The sequence below is a fragment of the Corvus brachyrhynchos genome, unplaced genomic scaffold, assembly GCF_000691975.1.
Source record: "Corvus brachyrhynchos isolate BGI_N302 unplaced genomic scaffold, ASM69197v1 scaffold17, whole genome shotgun sequence".
Lineage (NCBI taxonomy): Eukaryota > Metazoa > Chordata > Aves > Passeriformes > Corvidae > Corvus > Corvus brachyrhynchos.
Genome location: NW_008240046.1, coordinates 3,686,168 through 3,703,206, shown reverse-complemented (window position 1 = coordinate 3,703,206; position 17,039 = coordinate 3,686,168). Strand labels below are relative to the sequence as shown.

The 17,039-nt window shown below is 39.6% G+C and overlaps 1 protein-coding gene across 13 annotated transcripts in view; it reads left to right on the top strand.

Annotated features, from left to right (window-relative positions):
* APBB2 (amyloid beta precursor protein binding family B member 2) overlaps positions 1 to 17,039 on the top strand; it is a 171,661-nt gene that overhangs the window by 119,780 nt on the left and 34,842 nt on the right. For all 13 annotated transcript variants that reach the window (XM_017744427.1, XM_017744428.1, XM_017744431.1 and 10 more), the window contains 2 exons: positions 996 to 1,142; positions 5,512 to 5,639. In XM_017744427.1, the coding sequence (XP_017599916.1) occupies positions 996 to 1,142; positions 5,512 to 5,639 (275 nt within the window). The remainder of the gene's footprint in view (positions 1 to 995; positions 1,143 to 5,511; positions 5,640 to 17,039) is intronic.

Sequence of the window (17,039 nt, the reverse complement as noted above, 5' to 3'; positions counted from 1 at the left end):
GGGACCATCTTAAGCACTGGGTATGTCTGGTCAGGAGGTACAGCAGTAAGCCTGTTGTGCCCACTGCTGGCGGTGCACCCACAGTTGAGAGTGGGACACCTGTAACGTGCTCTGGAAGGAGTCTTGTCTCATAGACAAACTCCTATTGACTTAGTGTGATGTCTGTATTTCTCCCACCATAAAGCCTGAGAGCAAATGAGCAGGTTTTGGTGTTTTTTCAGAATTAACACTTTTTTGTCTCTGCCTTAGAAGATGTAGGGTAGAGATGGTGCCATTCAATTTCTTCCATTTTGTTTTGTTTGCATAAAGTACCATATGTGCAAAATAATGTTGCCTTGGCTTGTTCTGCCAACTGAGTGCTCTGGTTGGCTAAACATCTTCCTGCTAAAAAATGTATAATTAGAGAGTTTTTATTTTAAAGGTAATTTTAAATTTCTTCTAGAAAAAGTCTGCTTTCCTCTTATGATAGCTTATCTTTTTCTTAGCTTGGAATTAGTTATTGTTTGCTACCTTACGTAAACTTACTATAGAAGTGATTGCTATAATCCACAAAAAAATGTAATTTTCTGGTTAAGAGCCAGACAGTGGGTATCTCACAAGAGACATAATCCAGTTTTCTTCCTTTTCAGTTAGAGTTCTAGATCCTAGCTAAAATTTCAATTCTACTCAATAGTTCTGCTTTTTCCTTTTTTTTTTTTGTATTTGTGCGTCCTAATATTTACTGCTGCCGTGTTTCCTCCTTTATATTAACAGAAGTATTTTATTGAAAGGCATTACTGTTACCTCCACAGATACCTTTCATGGCAATTCATGCATTCTTCTTTGTTCCTTTGAATGTTTTCACTGTGCCATTCACAAATTACATTTTCATTTACTTATCTTTGAGCATAAACCCATCTACAAGACCTTAAATTTTTTCCTGTTCTAGATGCAGACCTTTAACTGTAACTACCTGGTTGCTGTTGTCTGACAGATACCTTTTGGTTTCTTTATAGTGCTTTGCTGTGCGATCTCTGGGCTGGGTAGAAATGGCAGAAGAAGATCTGGCTCCTGGAAAGAGCAGTGTTGCTGTGAACAATTGCATCAGACAACTCTCTTACTGTAAAAATGACATCAGAGACACTGTTGGCATTTGGGGAGAGGTAAGAACAGAGTGAACTTCTCCTCCTCTTGGAACATCCCTCTTGCATCATAAAACATCCCAAAGGAACAATTCTGTGGACAAATATGTCCATGTTCTGTGTTTGGGATTTCACTACCTCAGCCTGGCACTGCCCAATATATGAAAGGGTTCAGGGAAAATGTTGACATTTTTGTTCCAAACTGCTCAGGACAGCAGATGCCACAAAGATCTCGCTTTCATGTTACTTCTTTGCTAGTACACACCTGTGCAATGGCAGTGCTGGGGACACACAAACACAACTGTTGAAATTCAGTAGAAGTCGTCCTCCTGACCAGAGATTTGGGTGTGATGCTTTGTAACCGCATTTTGAAAGGTTTCACAATGACAAAGGGCTTTAAGGAAACCCACACTGGCATGGCTTGTTTCCATTTCATGGTTCTGAAATATATGAGAAGATTGGAACTGAGGGACAGATGGTTTATCTTCAGATGATTATTTTATCAGTGTTTCAGAAGGAAATTAATTACATACCGTTAGTCTGTCTGTTGGCTCCTCTCCAATAACTCTTGAATCTGTGCACCAGTGTCATGCAGTTTTGAAGGATGCCAGATTCCCACACACTGAGGGAAAAAGAGAGAACCCAGCTTTCCTCTTTTTGGTTTACTGAAGGGTCAGTGTGCCTTCATCGACTGGACCACAGTTGCTCTGTGCTTCTTTCTGAGTTGGCAGCAAAGAGAGGATAACACTGTGGGAACTTGGGGAAAACTGAAGGGAGCTTTAGGTTTTGTGGTGTGGAAAATAGGTGTGCTGGGGATAGATGAAGAAGTGGAAGATGTTGAGGGGTCCGAAGTGAAAAGGTAGGATGTACAGAGGGCATAGGAGACAAAACCACAGTAAAACATCTTTCTTATTTGATTGTTCATGGAAAAACTTAAACTTCTGCCAAATCTTATTTTCTACCTCTCTCCTGAGGTATTTTCTGAAGGGTTACAATAATGTGGATTTGCCACACAAGATCTGAATACAAAAGTGACAAAAGAGTGAATGGTGTAACTTTCCCTTGTGTGATCTAAGAGAAATGGCCCTGCCAAACAAAAAAGAAATCAAAAGAAAGACTTGTCTACATTTCAGTATAAATTTCAGGAAAAATAACATTCAGTCTCCCAAGTTACTGTTGCAGTCTGTGGCTTGAGTTCACTATCTTGGCTATGACCGCAGCAATGCTGAGACACTACGGGGGAGCAACTGGGAGAAAGTGCCCTTGAAAATTAAAATTATGTTTAAAGGAACACATTTATAGTGTTCTATCTATCTATTTAAAATAACTTCAGAAGGGGTTATAGTGAGAAATATATATTGTACATATAAATGAATAGAGTAATACTGTTTTCCTTTCTTTCTTACACCTGAGAACAGTTTTATTTAGATAATATGGCTAGACAAGCAATTAGATATGTGTAAGTCATGGACTTTGGACTTACTGCTGACCCAAGGAGAAGAAAAACCCCAATATCTTTACATGTGTGTAACCTCATCCATTTTTCAGATGGCAGCACTTTGATCAATTTGAAATATATTGTTTAGTTTGAGCTCATATGCTTTTGTTTTGTTTTAAGAGATAATGTTCACATTTTTTTCTATTTCTCTATGTCAATCCCCTTGTTCTTTGTTGGAAACCCTTGCAGTTTTTCAAGCCAAGTTGGTGAAAAGTGTTGGTCCTCTTGAATGGATGTTTAAATTAAGAATGCTATTCATTAAAAAAAAAAAAAAAAGTCAGCCTGACAAAACAATAGAGACACTGTGCTTGAATAGGCAGCTCCTGAAGTAAACTGTCTTTCTGATTCTAAAGGAGTTCATTACATCCAGCCATATTTTCCTGCCTGCAATGTAAGGCTTCAAGAATGATTAGAAGAGGCATGTTTTAGAGAGGAATCTGAAAAAATTGTACTCCACCATGACATATCAGATGGAGCAATTATAGCAGGAATCTATTATGAAGCTAGATGACTGTATGTAGGGGTTTTAAGATTGCCTGAAGATTTACTTTAGCTAGAATGTAATAAAAGTGAAATTGGGGTTAGGAGTAGCCCCAAGTTTTCATGGTTTAAAAAACTGCAGAACAAACCACAAAGAACTCCCACACCGTGGGTAAAATCCTGACCCTGAAGAAGCTTTGTTAGTGAATTTCATGTGGGATTTCATGCCCTTTGCTCCAAAAGAAATTACCTATAAATTTTGAACTGTTCTGTAAAATCTAAAAACAAAAATGCTACTCATCTGTTTGTGTTGCTCTTTTGCCATGAATTACATTTCTGTACATTACAATACCACTTACATGAAAAAGTATGGCAAGTGGTTCTTGCCATTGACCTGTATACAGCAGCCTCTAACACTTCCAGAAAAACTGCTGGGATTGAGCCTCTCTTTCCTTTATGCACTTTCCCTGCATGGCTCTTCCTCATTTCAAACCATCAGATCTCTGCAGCTCTTCAGCAGTCTGAGACATTAAAGCCCATGTTCAAGCTCCCAGCCTGTCTAAATAACTTCTTTTAGACCTATGCAGTGTTTTCATCTCTAAAATAGCTTTTGTATAATAAGGCAACAAAATTTAGCAAAATATATTGCTTCTGGCTGCGGACAAGTGATCCCCCTGAGCATTGCAAGGATAATTTCCTGTGGCTTATGTTGCTTATCTGCCCATTCTCCAATTTTTTTCCAGCTAATTTGGATTCAGTTTCATTATTCTAATCCTAGTGTATTTTGCATGATGAACAGATTTTACCTTCCTGTAATAATTTCCTTGTGGAACAAATATATAAGTAGAAAATGGGCCCAGAAAGCAATTTTTGTGACACTTGGTTGCATTCTTCACACAATTTGTTTACTGCTTCTGACCTCCAAGCAAATTTCTCCCTCTTTTTCTTTATGATGTTTCTTTTTCTGTCTGCCACTAACAGCTCAGTGCTGCTGGTTTGCCCCAATATTTTTTTGCATGACTATCACAGCTACATCTGTTTCTGCTTCTCCAGGAGCACCCTATATATCCAGCCTTGCATCTTGGCCACAGTTGTGCTTTTTCCATCAGGCAAAATATGCTTGTGTTGGCTTTGCACATACCAGGTGTCGCCTATCTCTCCCACATCCCTCTTGGTACTTGCACTGTCAGCTCTGTGTCACAGCTTCTCTTTGAATCCGTTAGGAGACCTGGGGTTGGGAGAGGAGATGAGCAGTGCCTGCCCCTTGCTGCCTTGCCTGCAAACAGTGGCAGAAAGCCCTGACAGAGTGACATGAATGTTCTTCTCACACAGACACAAAATTAGACATCATCAAGACTTGAGCCACTGTAACCAAGTGGGAAGAGGGTTTCTGTATCACTGAGGTAAAGAAAAAGGTCAGTTTTGAAACATTAGTCAGTAGGGATTCAGACCCTGTCCATTCTTTCTGTTCATGTATAGATTCTGGCACAAGAGAGGAAACAAATTACTCTATATTTAGCTGATAGCTTCCACCTTCTGATTGGCAGGAGCTTGTCTTACTGCTCAGCAATAGTTCCAGGATCATTTCTGTGGGATCTCGTGGTCTGCAGAATATATATACAGCCTCCAAGAAGAGGGATATTACATGTGATAGAAGAGGCAGCAGACCTATTACAAATGCTATCAAGAAGAGGAAGATGAACATTTGTGAATTAGTATCAAAAGGAAAATTGTCTCTAAATTCGTTTCCTATAAGAGAAAAAAGCATTATCCTTGTTCTTACATGCCAGAAGAACCAGGGAGAAGTCCTGCCTCCAGGATTCTACAGTCACTAGCAGAATTCACATTCAGGTCTTAGTGCTGGGTTTTCCCCTTTAATCTTTCTTCAAAGAGTATTCCATAAATCCTTTGACATGTACAAATTGCTGTCTGTTCCCATAATCCATTGGTTAAATTTTATGGAAACAAAATACTTTGAAGGGAGGAACCGTGCCTCAAAAGTACAGGTTTTAGTATATATTACTAATGTATACATTTAGTATACATTACATATATTATTATATGTAAGCTTTTAGTAGTAAGACAGATCATGACTTCTCATGTATTTGGAAGAATGTACTGAAAAAAAGATAAACACATAATTTGTTGAGTAACTCAGTAGTTTGGGTCTGAATGAGTTGCATTTAAAAGACATCAAAGATTTTTGTGATTGGGATTGTTTAAAAATATAGCAGCAAGATAACATCTTAGATCTTTTTCATACCAGAAGTATATGAACTTTTTTCATTGGCTCTTGGAACAAACCAAAACTTTGAGTAAAGATGAAGCTGAACAGCACAGATGTAACACCTTGAGCCCAGCCAGTTTGAGAGGGTGATGTACTGTGTAATTGTACTTTGTGTGGAATTGCAGGGCAAAGACATGTACCTTATACTGGAAAATGACATGCTGAACCTGATTGATCCCATGGACCGCACAGTTCTGCACTCGCAGCCCATCGTGAGCATCAGAGTCTGGGGCGTGGGGCGTGACAATGGTCGGTGAGTGTTTGCTCTCCTTGTCTGTCTTGACTTGGTGCTATTTCAGTCTGCTAATACACAGTACACGTAATTCTGTCCCAGGGGCCATGAGAAGGTGGGTAAATTCTTCTTTTTCTTGCTGGTGTTACTTTTTAAACTCTCTGCTTTTTGTAGTGTATCACTTACATGCTTTGTTAAACCTGCATTGAACAAGCCTTTCAGGTTAATTCAGTCAGGTGCATAAAACTGCAGGCGTAACATTGATTTGTTTCAGATATATGTAGTACTTCTTGGTATAAAAGCATGTTTTCAAATATGTCTCATAGTATGTTTCTCCTGGCTATGTGAAAGCATGCCTTCCTGCTGCTCCAAGTTAAATGTACTGCCAATGCTCTAAATGTGTGCGTGTGTTTCTACCTTCTTGAGATATTTCATATGAAGGAGAAAAAAGTTGGATTGAGGGAAAAGTAATGGGTTTAAGCCATTACTATTACTTCTAGTTCTTGATGTAAGAAAATCCCCAAGGGTGTTGCAGAAAACTAAGGTTTGTCCCTGAAACGTGCCTGCCTGGGAGCTGAAGTTTTTCTTTGTGGTAGGGAGCAACCAGGAGTGTGTGCTAAAGGCCTTCCTGCCCTGGAAGCAGTCTTTCTTTAGGTTTCCTTCCTGACGGATCTTTTGGTCGCGTTCTTGCTTCTCATGTAACGTTGCTGTGGAAACAGGGTTGTGAAAGTAACTTACTTGGAACAGGACAGTGAGCTGTCTCCCTGTCTGAATGAGCATTTTGATGTACCAAAAACATTGCCATTCACATCAAATAAGTCCAGGATCTTAGTATCCATCCTGACACAGGGATAGTAAGGATTGATTAACACTAGTAAGCTTTTTCTTTTTGTGTCCATGTTTGATAATGGTCAGGTAAGTCCTGCCTGACTGATACTGGCTGTGGAGTAACCACATCAGTGGACAAGGGAAGGGTTGCACATGTCATTTATCTGGACTTCTAAAAGGCCTTTGACACACTCCCCCACTACATTCTTCTTTCTAAATTGGAGAGAGATGGATTTGATGAGTGGACTGTTAGATGGATATGAAAGTGGTTGGATAGTTCCAGAGGGTAGTGGTCAATTGTTCAGAGTCTCAAGGGACATCGGTGTCAAGTGGTGGCCCTCAGGGGGTCTGTATTGGGACCAGTGTTAGTTAATATCTTCATTATGACATAGGTGAAGGTATCAAACACACCATCAGCAAATTTGCTGATGACACCAAGTTGAGTGGTGCAGTTGGCACTCCTGAAGGATGAGATGCCATCCAAAGGGACCTAGACAGGCTCAAGAAGTGGGCACATGGAAATCTCATGAGGTTTAACAAAACCAAGTACAGGGTGCTACATCTGGGTCAGTACAACCCCCAGTATCAACACAGGCTGGGGATGAACACATCCAGAGCAGCCCTGCTGAGGAGGACTTGGGGGTGCTGGTGGGTGAGAGGCTGGGCATGGCCCAGCCATGTGCACGCACAGCCCAGAAAGCCAAGCGTGTCCTGGGCTGCATCCAGAGCACCGTGGGCAGCAGGGCCAGGGAGGCGATTCTGCCCCTCTGCTCTGCTCTGGTGAGACCCCACCTGCAGTGCTGCATCCAGAGGAATGACATGTATCTGTTGGAGCAAGTCCAGAGGAGGCCACCAAGTTGATTAGAGGGATGGAGCACCTCTTGTACAAGGAAAGGCTGAGGGGACTGGAATTGTTTAGCCTGGAAAAGAGAAGGCTTAGAAGTGACCTAATTGTGTCCTTCCAGTACCTGAAGGGAACTTAGAAGAAAGATAGGGCGAGACTATTTACAAGAGCATATAGTGACAGGTCAAGGGAGAATGGTTTCAAACTGAAAGAGGGCAGGTTTCTCAGGAAGAAATTCCTTACTGTGAGGGTGGTGAGGCACTGGAACAGGTTGCCCAGAGAAGAAGCTGTGGATGCCCCATCCCTGGAAGGGTTCAAGGCCAGTTGGATGGGGCTCTGAACAAACTGGTCTAGTGGGAGGTGTTCCTGCCTATGGCAGGGGAGTTGGAACTAGGTGATCTTTGAGGTCACTTCCAACCTAAGCCATTCTGTGATTGTCAAGATATTTGCAATAGTAGGGGTTTGGGGGTTTCTGTCTCTAATTTTTGATGGGAAATGTAATTTCAAATCTGAAAAATCTTTCCCAGTAAAAGATTTTAAAGGTAAAAAACAAGTCTCTGATTATCAATGGCTAAATTTCCAAAAGGAAAGGTGACTAATTTTTCAGGTGACTAAAGGTTTCTAATTTTTTTACTTTGATAAATGACTGATTGTTGACTGGGCATGGGTTAACTGTTTTTCACTTCCATTGGTACAGATTTTTGAGAGATCTAAGAGGGGCAAATCCAGTTTGAAATGCTGGGAAGTAAAAAGGTTCTAACGTGTAATGAATAAACCATTAGGGTGCTTTGTATGCGTTAGAAAATGGGTGCATTACACATTTCCCTTCAAGTCAGTTTTTGTAGTACTTTGCCTTGGTCAGAAAATAAATAGAGCATTTTAAGGGGCACCTAAATGTGATGCAGCTTTACCAAGTAAAGGATGTCAGGTTTGATTTTCATTAATTTTTTTAAAATCATTTACAGTTCTTTTCCCAAATGCTTACATTTCTTTGTAAAATAAAATAATTCCATTATGTTCTTCATAAAATAAGATAATTAATCATATTTCTTCAGGCTGGGTACCTGCTTTTCCTAAAGAAAGAACCTAGTCATGGATGTTTTTAGGAAACATTTAAGAGAAATGTACCTTTTGCAATCATGTGGCACCAATAATGTTATATGCTTTTGGTGAAATGTACCAGGGATGAGAGGCAATAGCAGACTCTCCTAGATGAATATAAGCCCTTTCTGACCTGCTGTGGTATGCCACAACATTTACCAAAAGCTATGTGCAAGACGTAGGAAATCTCTGATCCCACTCCTGCCCTTTTTCATGCCATATCTGGGGGCCAAAGATGAATTCCAGCTCTGCAGAGACTTCTGCAGAAACTTGTTAGGGACCGAGTCTGGAGAGCTGGCTGGATAAACGACATGTACACTGATACAATTAAGCATTGTTCTCCCTTTATTGTTCAACTATGCCAATTTATATCTACTTTTGCAAAGATTCACCCCCAGTCCCTCTAGATGGCCTCTAATCCACAGGGGAGCCGACCAGTGTATGCCTTGCCAAGGACTCTCAGGGCTGCCTGCAGCCAGGTGCTTTCCAGGCCTGCCTGCAGCCCGGGGCCTGTTCAGGGGCTTTTTCTCAGCAACCCTGGGTTGTCCAATCTTTCCAGGGGTATCATATGCCCTTGTTCCATAAGGAATCCCTCTACAGAAACTCATGTCTCTATTAAGAAAAAATGTTTAGTTATGGAATATGTGGGAGAAGTACAGGTCCAATTTAAAAAATACAAGCAACAAGAATCCCTCAAACTCAGTTTTTCCTTTTGGTCATAAAAAGTAGCAGCTTTCTCAGCTGTTTTCCTGAATATATGTGGCATTGACAATACAGAGAAACTGGAAGAGGAAATAAACGAATTTTTTCTTCTACTGTCGGAAGTGGGAGTGGGCCTTTCTGTGTTCAAAGTGAACACTTCTTGTTTCTAGAGAGCATGACTTCTCTTGACCAGTTGCTGTAAGGAACAGCAAGAAACTGTCTATTAAAATTTAATACCTAAACACAAAGTCAAAACCAGTTTTAATATCTCATTTGCTGGCACACAAATGTTCTTAGCCACTTTTATTGGAATTTGGGGTTTTTTCATCATAAGAAATTTTATTTCAGAACTTTCCTATTCATAGCCGTTTGTAAGAATTTTGATAGGTGCTTCTACAGAAATTTTGTGTCCAGAATGACTTTCAGGACCGGAGCCCACTCTTTTTGAAATTTAATTTGTTTAATGTTTTAATGACACATTTTAAAAAATAAGATTGTGGGAAAAGCAGTGTAGCCATTATTTGCAAGTAAACTCAGACTGCATGTGGTGTTAAATAGCAGAAGATCAAAACAACAAGCAGAAAAAACAAACTTATGACTGCATAATCAGATGTACAATCTGTTTAGGGTGTAGAGATGTTCAGTGTAGGAAACATGCTTTGAGAGTTAGCATAAAAAATGTAGCATTTTCTGAAGAAGCACTAACACAGAAGAAAAAAGCATTTGGTGACAGGAGAACACAAGCTGAGAAAACTGTATTGTTGAGCTGGAAATTGCAGTGCAACTCTTTTCATGAATACATTAGCACACAGTCCTTGGGGTCATCCTGGTAAAATCACCTGTTGCTACTGAAGTGAGAAATACCAAAGCTATTCACTAACTGCAAAAGCAACTTTCCCTGATTATGAGTTTGCCATACCCAGGAAAAAGGTATCACAAATAGGGATCACATTGCTGCTTAGGTGGGATAAGTGTTCATGAAGTTGATGAAATGCCAGTTTCTGTTAGGAAATTCTTCCAGAAGTTGTTGCACATGAATTTCATTAATTAGCTATATCTTCTAGTCCAAGAACCTGTATAATAAAACATACTGGGGTTTTTTGTGAAAGGTAGTATTTCAATTATAAAATACTGTAGAAATGTATATTTCCCTGTATTTTGACCTATTCAAACCCCAAAATGGTCTGCGGGCCCTCCTTTTAACTCTTTTGCTTGTAATAATTTATTTGGGTAGTTTCTGCTTTGGAAGATGAAGAGATTTTCTAATGACACATGAGCAGATGATTTTCTAAGCTCTGCCATAATGAAAGATTGATGAAATACAGAGATCTGCTGATGAAAGTTTAATCTGAGGATGTGGCTGCTAACTCACCTCAGGCAGAAGTGTCTTCCAGGAGACTGTAATTACTCTCTCCATACTTTAAACTATTATCCTGATCTTTGGAGTTTCTTATTTAACAATCCTGGGGTAAGCAAAGGCTTCCTTGTTTGGTTAACTTGGGTTGTGCAGTGATTTTGTGTTTCATCCCTTGTTTTCAATTGATCAGTTAGTAAAATATATTTAATTTTAAAAGTGCTGGATTGCCTTCATAAGATCATGAACAAAAGCAGATTCCCAGAAACTGGTGGGTATGCATGTATGTATATGTACACTGAGCTCCTATGTTTGACATGTATATATGGGCATTAAAGGAAAAGAAATGTACTGTATATGTGCAACCCTTTGGCAGACTTGGTTTCTTAGGTGATACCTTGTGATTTTTAGAAGGAAAAAACACCTTCTTTTGTACAGTCTTCCTCTCCTGCTGTAGTGAAAACAGTCATGATGATTCATTTAGAGTTATTTGTAAATAAGAATAGTCCTTGCAGTTGCATAAATAGTTCGACTTCAAGATCAGTAAGGTCATTGTCACATGGAGGTGTCACAGGTGTATCAGTGAAAAATTGTCAGTGCTGTGTTTGCTTCTTAACAAGCCATACATGCCATGTTTTTTCCCTCGTTGTTAAAGGCAGGTTTACAGCCTCAGCCTACTGAGGCTATAAAAGGGCTGTTCTTTTCACTTGCAAGCTGCACGACTGTACATTAATCATTCCTCAGGTTGGGTTTTGTCTCTCCTCCTGGACTGCTGGTGCATGCCCTTTGCTTTCTGAGCAGCTCACTAACAAGGAAGAGAGAAAAGGCAATAGCCCATCAGTTTTGTAAATGAGATTCCGTTAGCGCATTTCCCTGAATCCTCCTTTATTTTCATTGCTCTTCCACCAGTCCAAAGCCCACCTCAAGTTTTAAAAAATCCACAGGACTTCAATTGCCTGAAAGATCAGTTTCTTCTCTCCTTCATACTGCAGCAGTATATCCAGCTGAAATACTCTGGTTAGCTGGCAAGGAGGGCTGCTGGTGAATTCAGGAGACAGCTTTGATGGGACTGAATATGGAACTGGATGGAATAGGCACCTGGTGTGTTGGACATAGCACATAGCATGTCTTTTCATCCACTAGCTTTGTCACCACATACAGCAGGTTTGTTTTTGGTGTGTAGCTTGTGTGTTTTCCTGACAGGCGGAGGAGGGAGCCTGGTTGCTTTTGCTTCTTAAGTGAAGGGAGAGGCCTATTCTCTGATATTAGGGTTTTCTGACCACAGACACTCTTAGTGGATGATGTGAATGTATTGTGCTCCTTCCTCTGCCCTAATAATGCCCATTTTATCAGGTGGGGATGGTGAGGATCCCTTCATCTGTGTGGATGTCCATTGTCCTACTTCTCTGAACTGCTGCTGGTTTTCTGCTGCCTAGACATAGAAATAAAATGAAGCTGAGATTCAAAAAGGAGAGAAAGTCAGACAGGACCTTGAAGAAAGTAGAACAATGGATGCACCAAAGATGAGGCTCAAGCTGCCTCAGAAAGGGAGAGCAGACAACTAAATGAATAGATGCCCTAGGTCAGATGGACATAATCCTCTAAGGCTGAAAGAGAATAAAGTCCTAATAACAATACGAATTATCTGAGCTCTGTTATCTCAGGGGCTTTTAGGACAAGAGAAAACTATTAGGGTGATATAAGTGAGAAAAATGGGACAAATCTGTGAAAAATGAGGAAGAAATGATGTAAAGTTATGGCTCAAGTTCCTCAGAATATGGGGGATTAAAAATAGTATGCTGTCTTGCTTTTCCCATGGTTAACAAAAATGTCCGGGTTTCAGAGGTGTTTTACACCTGAGCTGTCCACTGACTTCAGTCAGTGCACATTGTGTCTTTGAAAATCAAGTGTCTAAATTCAGATTTAGGAACCTTTCTCTGGACATCTAGAACTGGAAAATTTCAGTTGAGTTAACAGCAGGTTAAATACTTTCTTTTTAGTTTTGAGTGTGTGTCCAGCTAAGAGGGGTAAGGACATGTCTGACTGAAAACTGCTTTGTTAGAGGATGGAAAAGGGGTGTGTTGGGGAGTGTGGGAGCTGTGGTGCAAGTCAACTGCCTGTCTGATGTCACTCTGTATTTAATAGCTGAGACTCTATTTACAGATATTACCTGGGTTGTGCATGTCTATCACATGGACATGAGACTTTAGGAGGGAAACCTGTCCTTAATTAGACAAATAAAAGCTAAAGCAAATGAAGACAATAAATACCATTTTAGTATGTCTGGGATATCCTTTTTTGTCTGTAATTTATCATTCATCTTTTCTGAAAATATTTTGTGTACAAGCAACACAACAGCTTCAGTGATGCATTGTGGCTTCTAGCTGCATCATTCAAGGAGGTGTTTAAGCTTTCTTGGATTGCCATCCCTTTGAGGTGATGATTGAATGTGCTCTGAGTCTTTCTTCAATTCTATGAGAGAAGCTTATCAAACTGCACAAGATAATGAATAATAAACTTTCTCTTCTGCATTAGCAACATGGTCAAGAAAAGCAGAAAATAAAATAAATTAAAACTGAAATGGTGTTCACACCTGCTCTTCTGAAAAGATAACACCTCTCAAAGAATGTGTAATTTCAGCTGAGCTCTTCAATCTCTGAAACACCATTAATCAATATTGCCTATTCCCTTCGGTCCCCGTAACCTTGGAATAAGGACAAAACATACTGTAAGGAATCACATAAATAGGGCATAGGTGAAGGATTACACTGGAGGAAAAGGATTTTAGTGGCTTTTCTGACCTATCTTCTTAGCTGGGTTTTTACAGTTATCTTTTGCTTTTTCTTCTTCCCTAAGCCAGCTGCACTTGAAGATTCTTTTCTCTTTTCTTATGTTTTGGTAGCATTTTCCCTTCTCACTAAGAAATAGTTTAGGTGGTTATTTATGCAAAACTTCCATTTATATCCATAAGTTCTGACATTATTGTTTGGAAGTGCAGTGTGTTCTAGGAGGGAGTAATGGAACAGTACAGCTGTGAAAGGGGGAATCCAGTCAGGCTTACAGAATTAATGTGTTTTCAAGCAAACATGGTTAAGTGGGTGCAAAAAGCTGCGTGTGTGCATTCATACTGTGATTCATTAAATGGTTTATTTTAGCTTCAGGATTTAACATGAAAGACATGGTAGACTGAAGATGCATTGAAATAGGCTGGTATTAACTTGAAATATTACATAATTTGAAGCACCTGTAGTTTTGTACCAATGGTTTTCTATTGCTGGTGGCTTCAACTGTGTTGGGGCAGCATCCCTCTATCCTTTCTGAGTAATGTCACTAATGACATGAAAAATTATTACATAGAAACACAGAATCAGTTTGGTTGGAAAAGATCTCTGAGATCATTGAGTCCAACCTGTGACCAATCACCACCGTGTCAACCAGACCCTGGTACCAAGTGCCACATCCAGTCTTTCTTGAACACCTCCAGGGATGGTGACCCCACCGCCTCTCTGGGCAGCCCATTCCAATGTCTAGTCACTCTTTCTGGGAAGAAATTCCTCCTGATTTCCAACCTGAACCTTTTAAAGTAACACTTGAAATTACTCAACTGTAAAAGTTTCAGTTAAGACAAATGATATGTCTAGACATGGACTACAACTAACCACTGCAATATAGTCAGGTTGTCTCAATAAATAAGATGGCATATTGACTGAGTCCCTGGCTTAAAGCCTTTAGATAAATTTGTGCTAGAAAATCTCCACACATTCCCCGTTATTACAGCTATTAAACTCTAACACTCTGGGATGCTGCTAGGGTAATTTGTGAATTTAAGTGGCTATCACAGAGGTCCCTCAAGAGCAGCTGAGCTGCCTGTGAAAGTGTCTGTGGCTCAGGAGAGCTACTGACTGCCAGTTTGGGGTGGAAGTCTCATGAGTTCTTCTACTGTTCTTTTCACTGTATGTTAATCAAGCAGATGCTGTGTCCAGACTGGATTTCTGTAAGTAACTGCTGCTTCAACTCCATGGCAAAACAGTGAGGCAAGTGATGCAAAAAACAGCTGCTGTCCAGCTCTGTAGCTCTCAACAGAAATCATCCATCTTACTCCCAGACTCTCTACAAACCTCCTGGATTTCAACACCTAGTTAAGAAGCTTTGATCTTACTTCACAGTCAAAGATGGTTTAACTTACCTTGTTTGCTTTGTGTGGTCATCACTTGGGTGCACACACCTTCTGTTGATTCCTCTCCAAGGAGGCTGAACAAACAAAAAATAGCATCTTCCTTCCCAAACCAGTTGGAGTCAATTGAAGGTGCCTTCCTTTCATTCACCCCCTTTATCTTCAGCAGTGCTGAAGTTACTCTTAATTACACATTTCTCAGGGGCCATATCAGTGTAGGGACTGTGTATAGAGGGAGCCACCTATGGCTATCAAATAATTGAATAATGCTTTTCTTAAAAATGAAACTAAACCAAAAAAACCCCAATAGCAACTTCACTGTATTCTTTCGTTCTCATCTCAAGACCTTTTTTAGTCTAAGGTCTCTGTACCAGATGAGAGAAAACCAAATTAGTCCACTAGTGATTTCACTTTGTTATCTAATGTATATTGAAGCTGTTCAGTTAGTACTAAGGTCGACATATAAAAAACGTTCTGAGGAGAAAAGCCACAGAGAGCATAGGCCATTGAAGAAAAGAACAGTGTTTTAAGAAAAATTGTGCTAAGAATACTTACTAACACCTTGCTGGCTTAAAGTTCCCTAAAGCTCTCTGCAACTTTGATTATAGCATGTTTGTATGAGCAGTAAAAGACTTCTCTGTTGTGGGGTGGTTCACTTGAAAATGTCAACCTTTTGGAAGACATGTAATTACTTTGCTTATTGTTTTCTGTTGTAAGCAAAACTTTGACTTCCTAAAAATTGTTACTAGGCAAATAATTTCTGAAAAAGTAACTGAGAGGAAAAAATATTTTGTGCAGTAGAAAGTATTTCATTTAATTATCTCACTGTTATGCTAGTTAATGAAATATGAGACATTCACAACTTTCTAATGTAGCAAATTAAAAAGCAAAAGTACAGACAGAAAGTGACCTGTGTAGCTCTTCTTCCTCTCCAAACAGCTTATGCCAGTATTGTACTGGTGAGTTAGAGAGAGGGATAGGATATCTATATACACCTTTTCTGTGTAAATATTTATATCCATCTACATAAAAACACTTTTGATGTTTGCATGAGTGTTTTCCTGATATGAAGAGAACTTGTGACATGCCTACATATTTGTAGACCACTGAATGTCTTCTGGCATTTGCTATATGCAATAGTAAAAGGAGGTACAGACTTTGTCCTGTGTCTCTCTCTAAGCACAGTCGCAAACTTGACTACCCGCACTTATATAATAATTTGAAGTGTGCCTCTAAGACACAAGAGGATGCTCTTGCTATCAATTTACCACTTCAATTATTTGTGTCACATCTGCTTCTAGATGCTTTTTCACATTCACTGCTAGCTGATTGCAATTCAAATATTTATATGCAGCGCATTTTTATGTAAATCATAGCATATACTGTCTTGTCCATTCCATGTATTTAGAAAGCATTTTCACCTCAGGATTTTAATTCTGAGAATAGTATTTTGGCTTCTTTCCTAACACTGGCTCCACCAGGGAAAAGGGCCTTTGTCAGTGGTATTCAGCACAATTTGGCCTCTGGCAATGGAGATAGATTGCCTGCTGAAGCCTCTTTGATATGTGCAGATTGATTAGCAGAAATTTAAACACTAATTTGAGCAAATGAAAAGATTTTTGCCAACAGATAATTCAAGTGTCTTAAACATTTAGGGATGTATTTACTGATTCACTTGTTTTTGTACTTAGAAATTGTTAAATTAACATCTGTATTTTTTTTAAGAAATTTGTGCTTAGTGACATTGAAAAAACTGTGGTCAGTATCTTCAGACAAATTCTATTTTATCTTAATCCCATGCAAAATATTTCGGTTTGTAACATCTGAATGATGCATTAAACATAGAACTCAATTATCTCTGAAATTTCAATATTTTATTGCTTGAAATTCCCCTCTCCCCACCTTGATTAATTTCAAAGTTGGCTGGATGTACACTTGTGCCCCCTGAGTTGGACCAAATTCCCCTTGTAATTGATGGGAAGTTTTTTATTAGGTTCACCATGAGTTGAGTTAGTCCATAACTTACAGAGGTGGACCTCAAAAACCTGAATACTGCTCAGCAAAATCAAGGTAGTACCTCTGGGGGCATCAGGATGGTGTAAATGTTATTTCTTTACCAGGACTAAGGTTCTCGTACAAGAACAAAACAGCAGGAGGAAAAGTAAGGAGCCTAGTACAGATTTTAAAAGAGTATGAAAGAGTTAAAGGTCTGCAAGGTGGCTGCCTTCAGTATTTGACCTAGTATTCTCTTGATCCCATGTTTAACATCAGTGAAGTGAGTTTTTCCACTTCAGACAAGAACCTGTGAAAGTGAGCTTGTCTGTGTTCTGGGATACCTCATACTGACGCAGCAGTGTTTGTAAGGATGCTGTATTTGTCAACAAGATGCAGAAAGAAGTGCTGTAGATTACTTCCAGA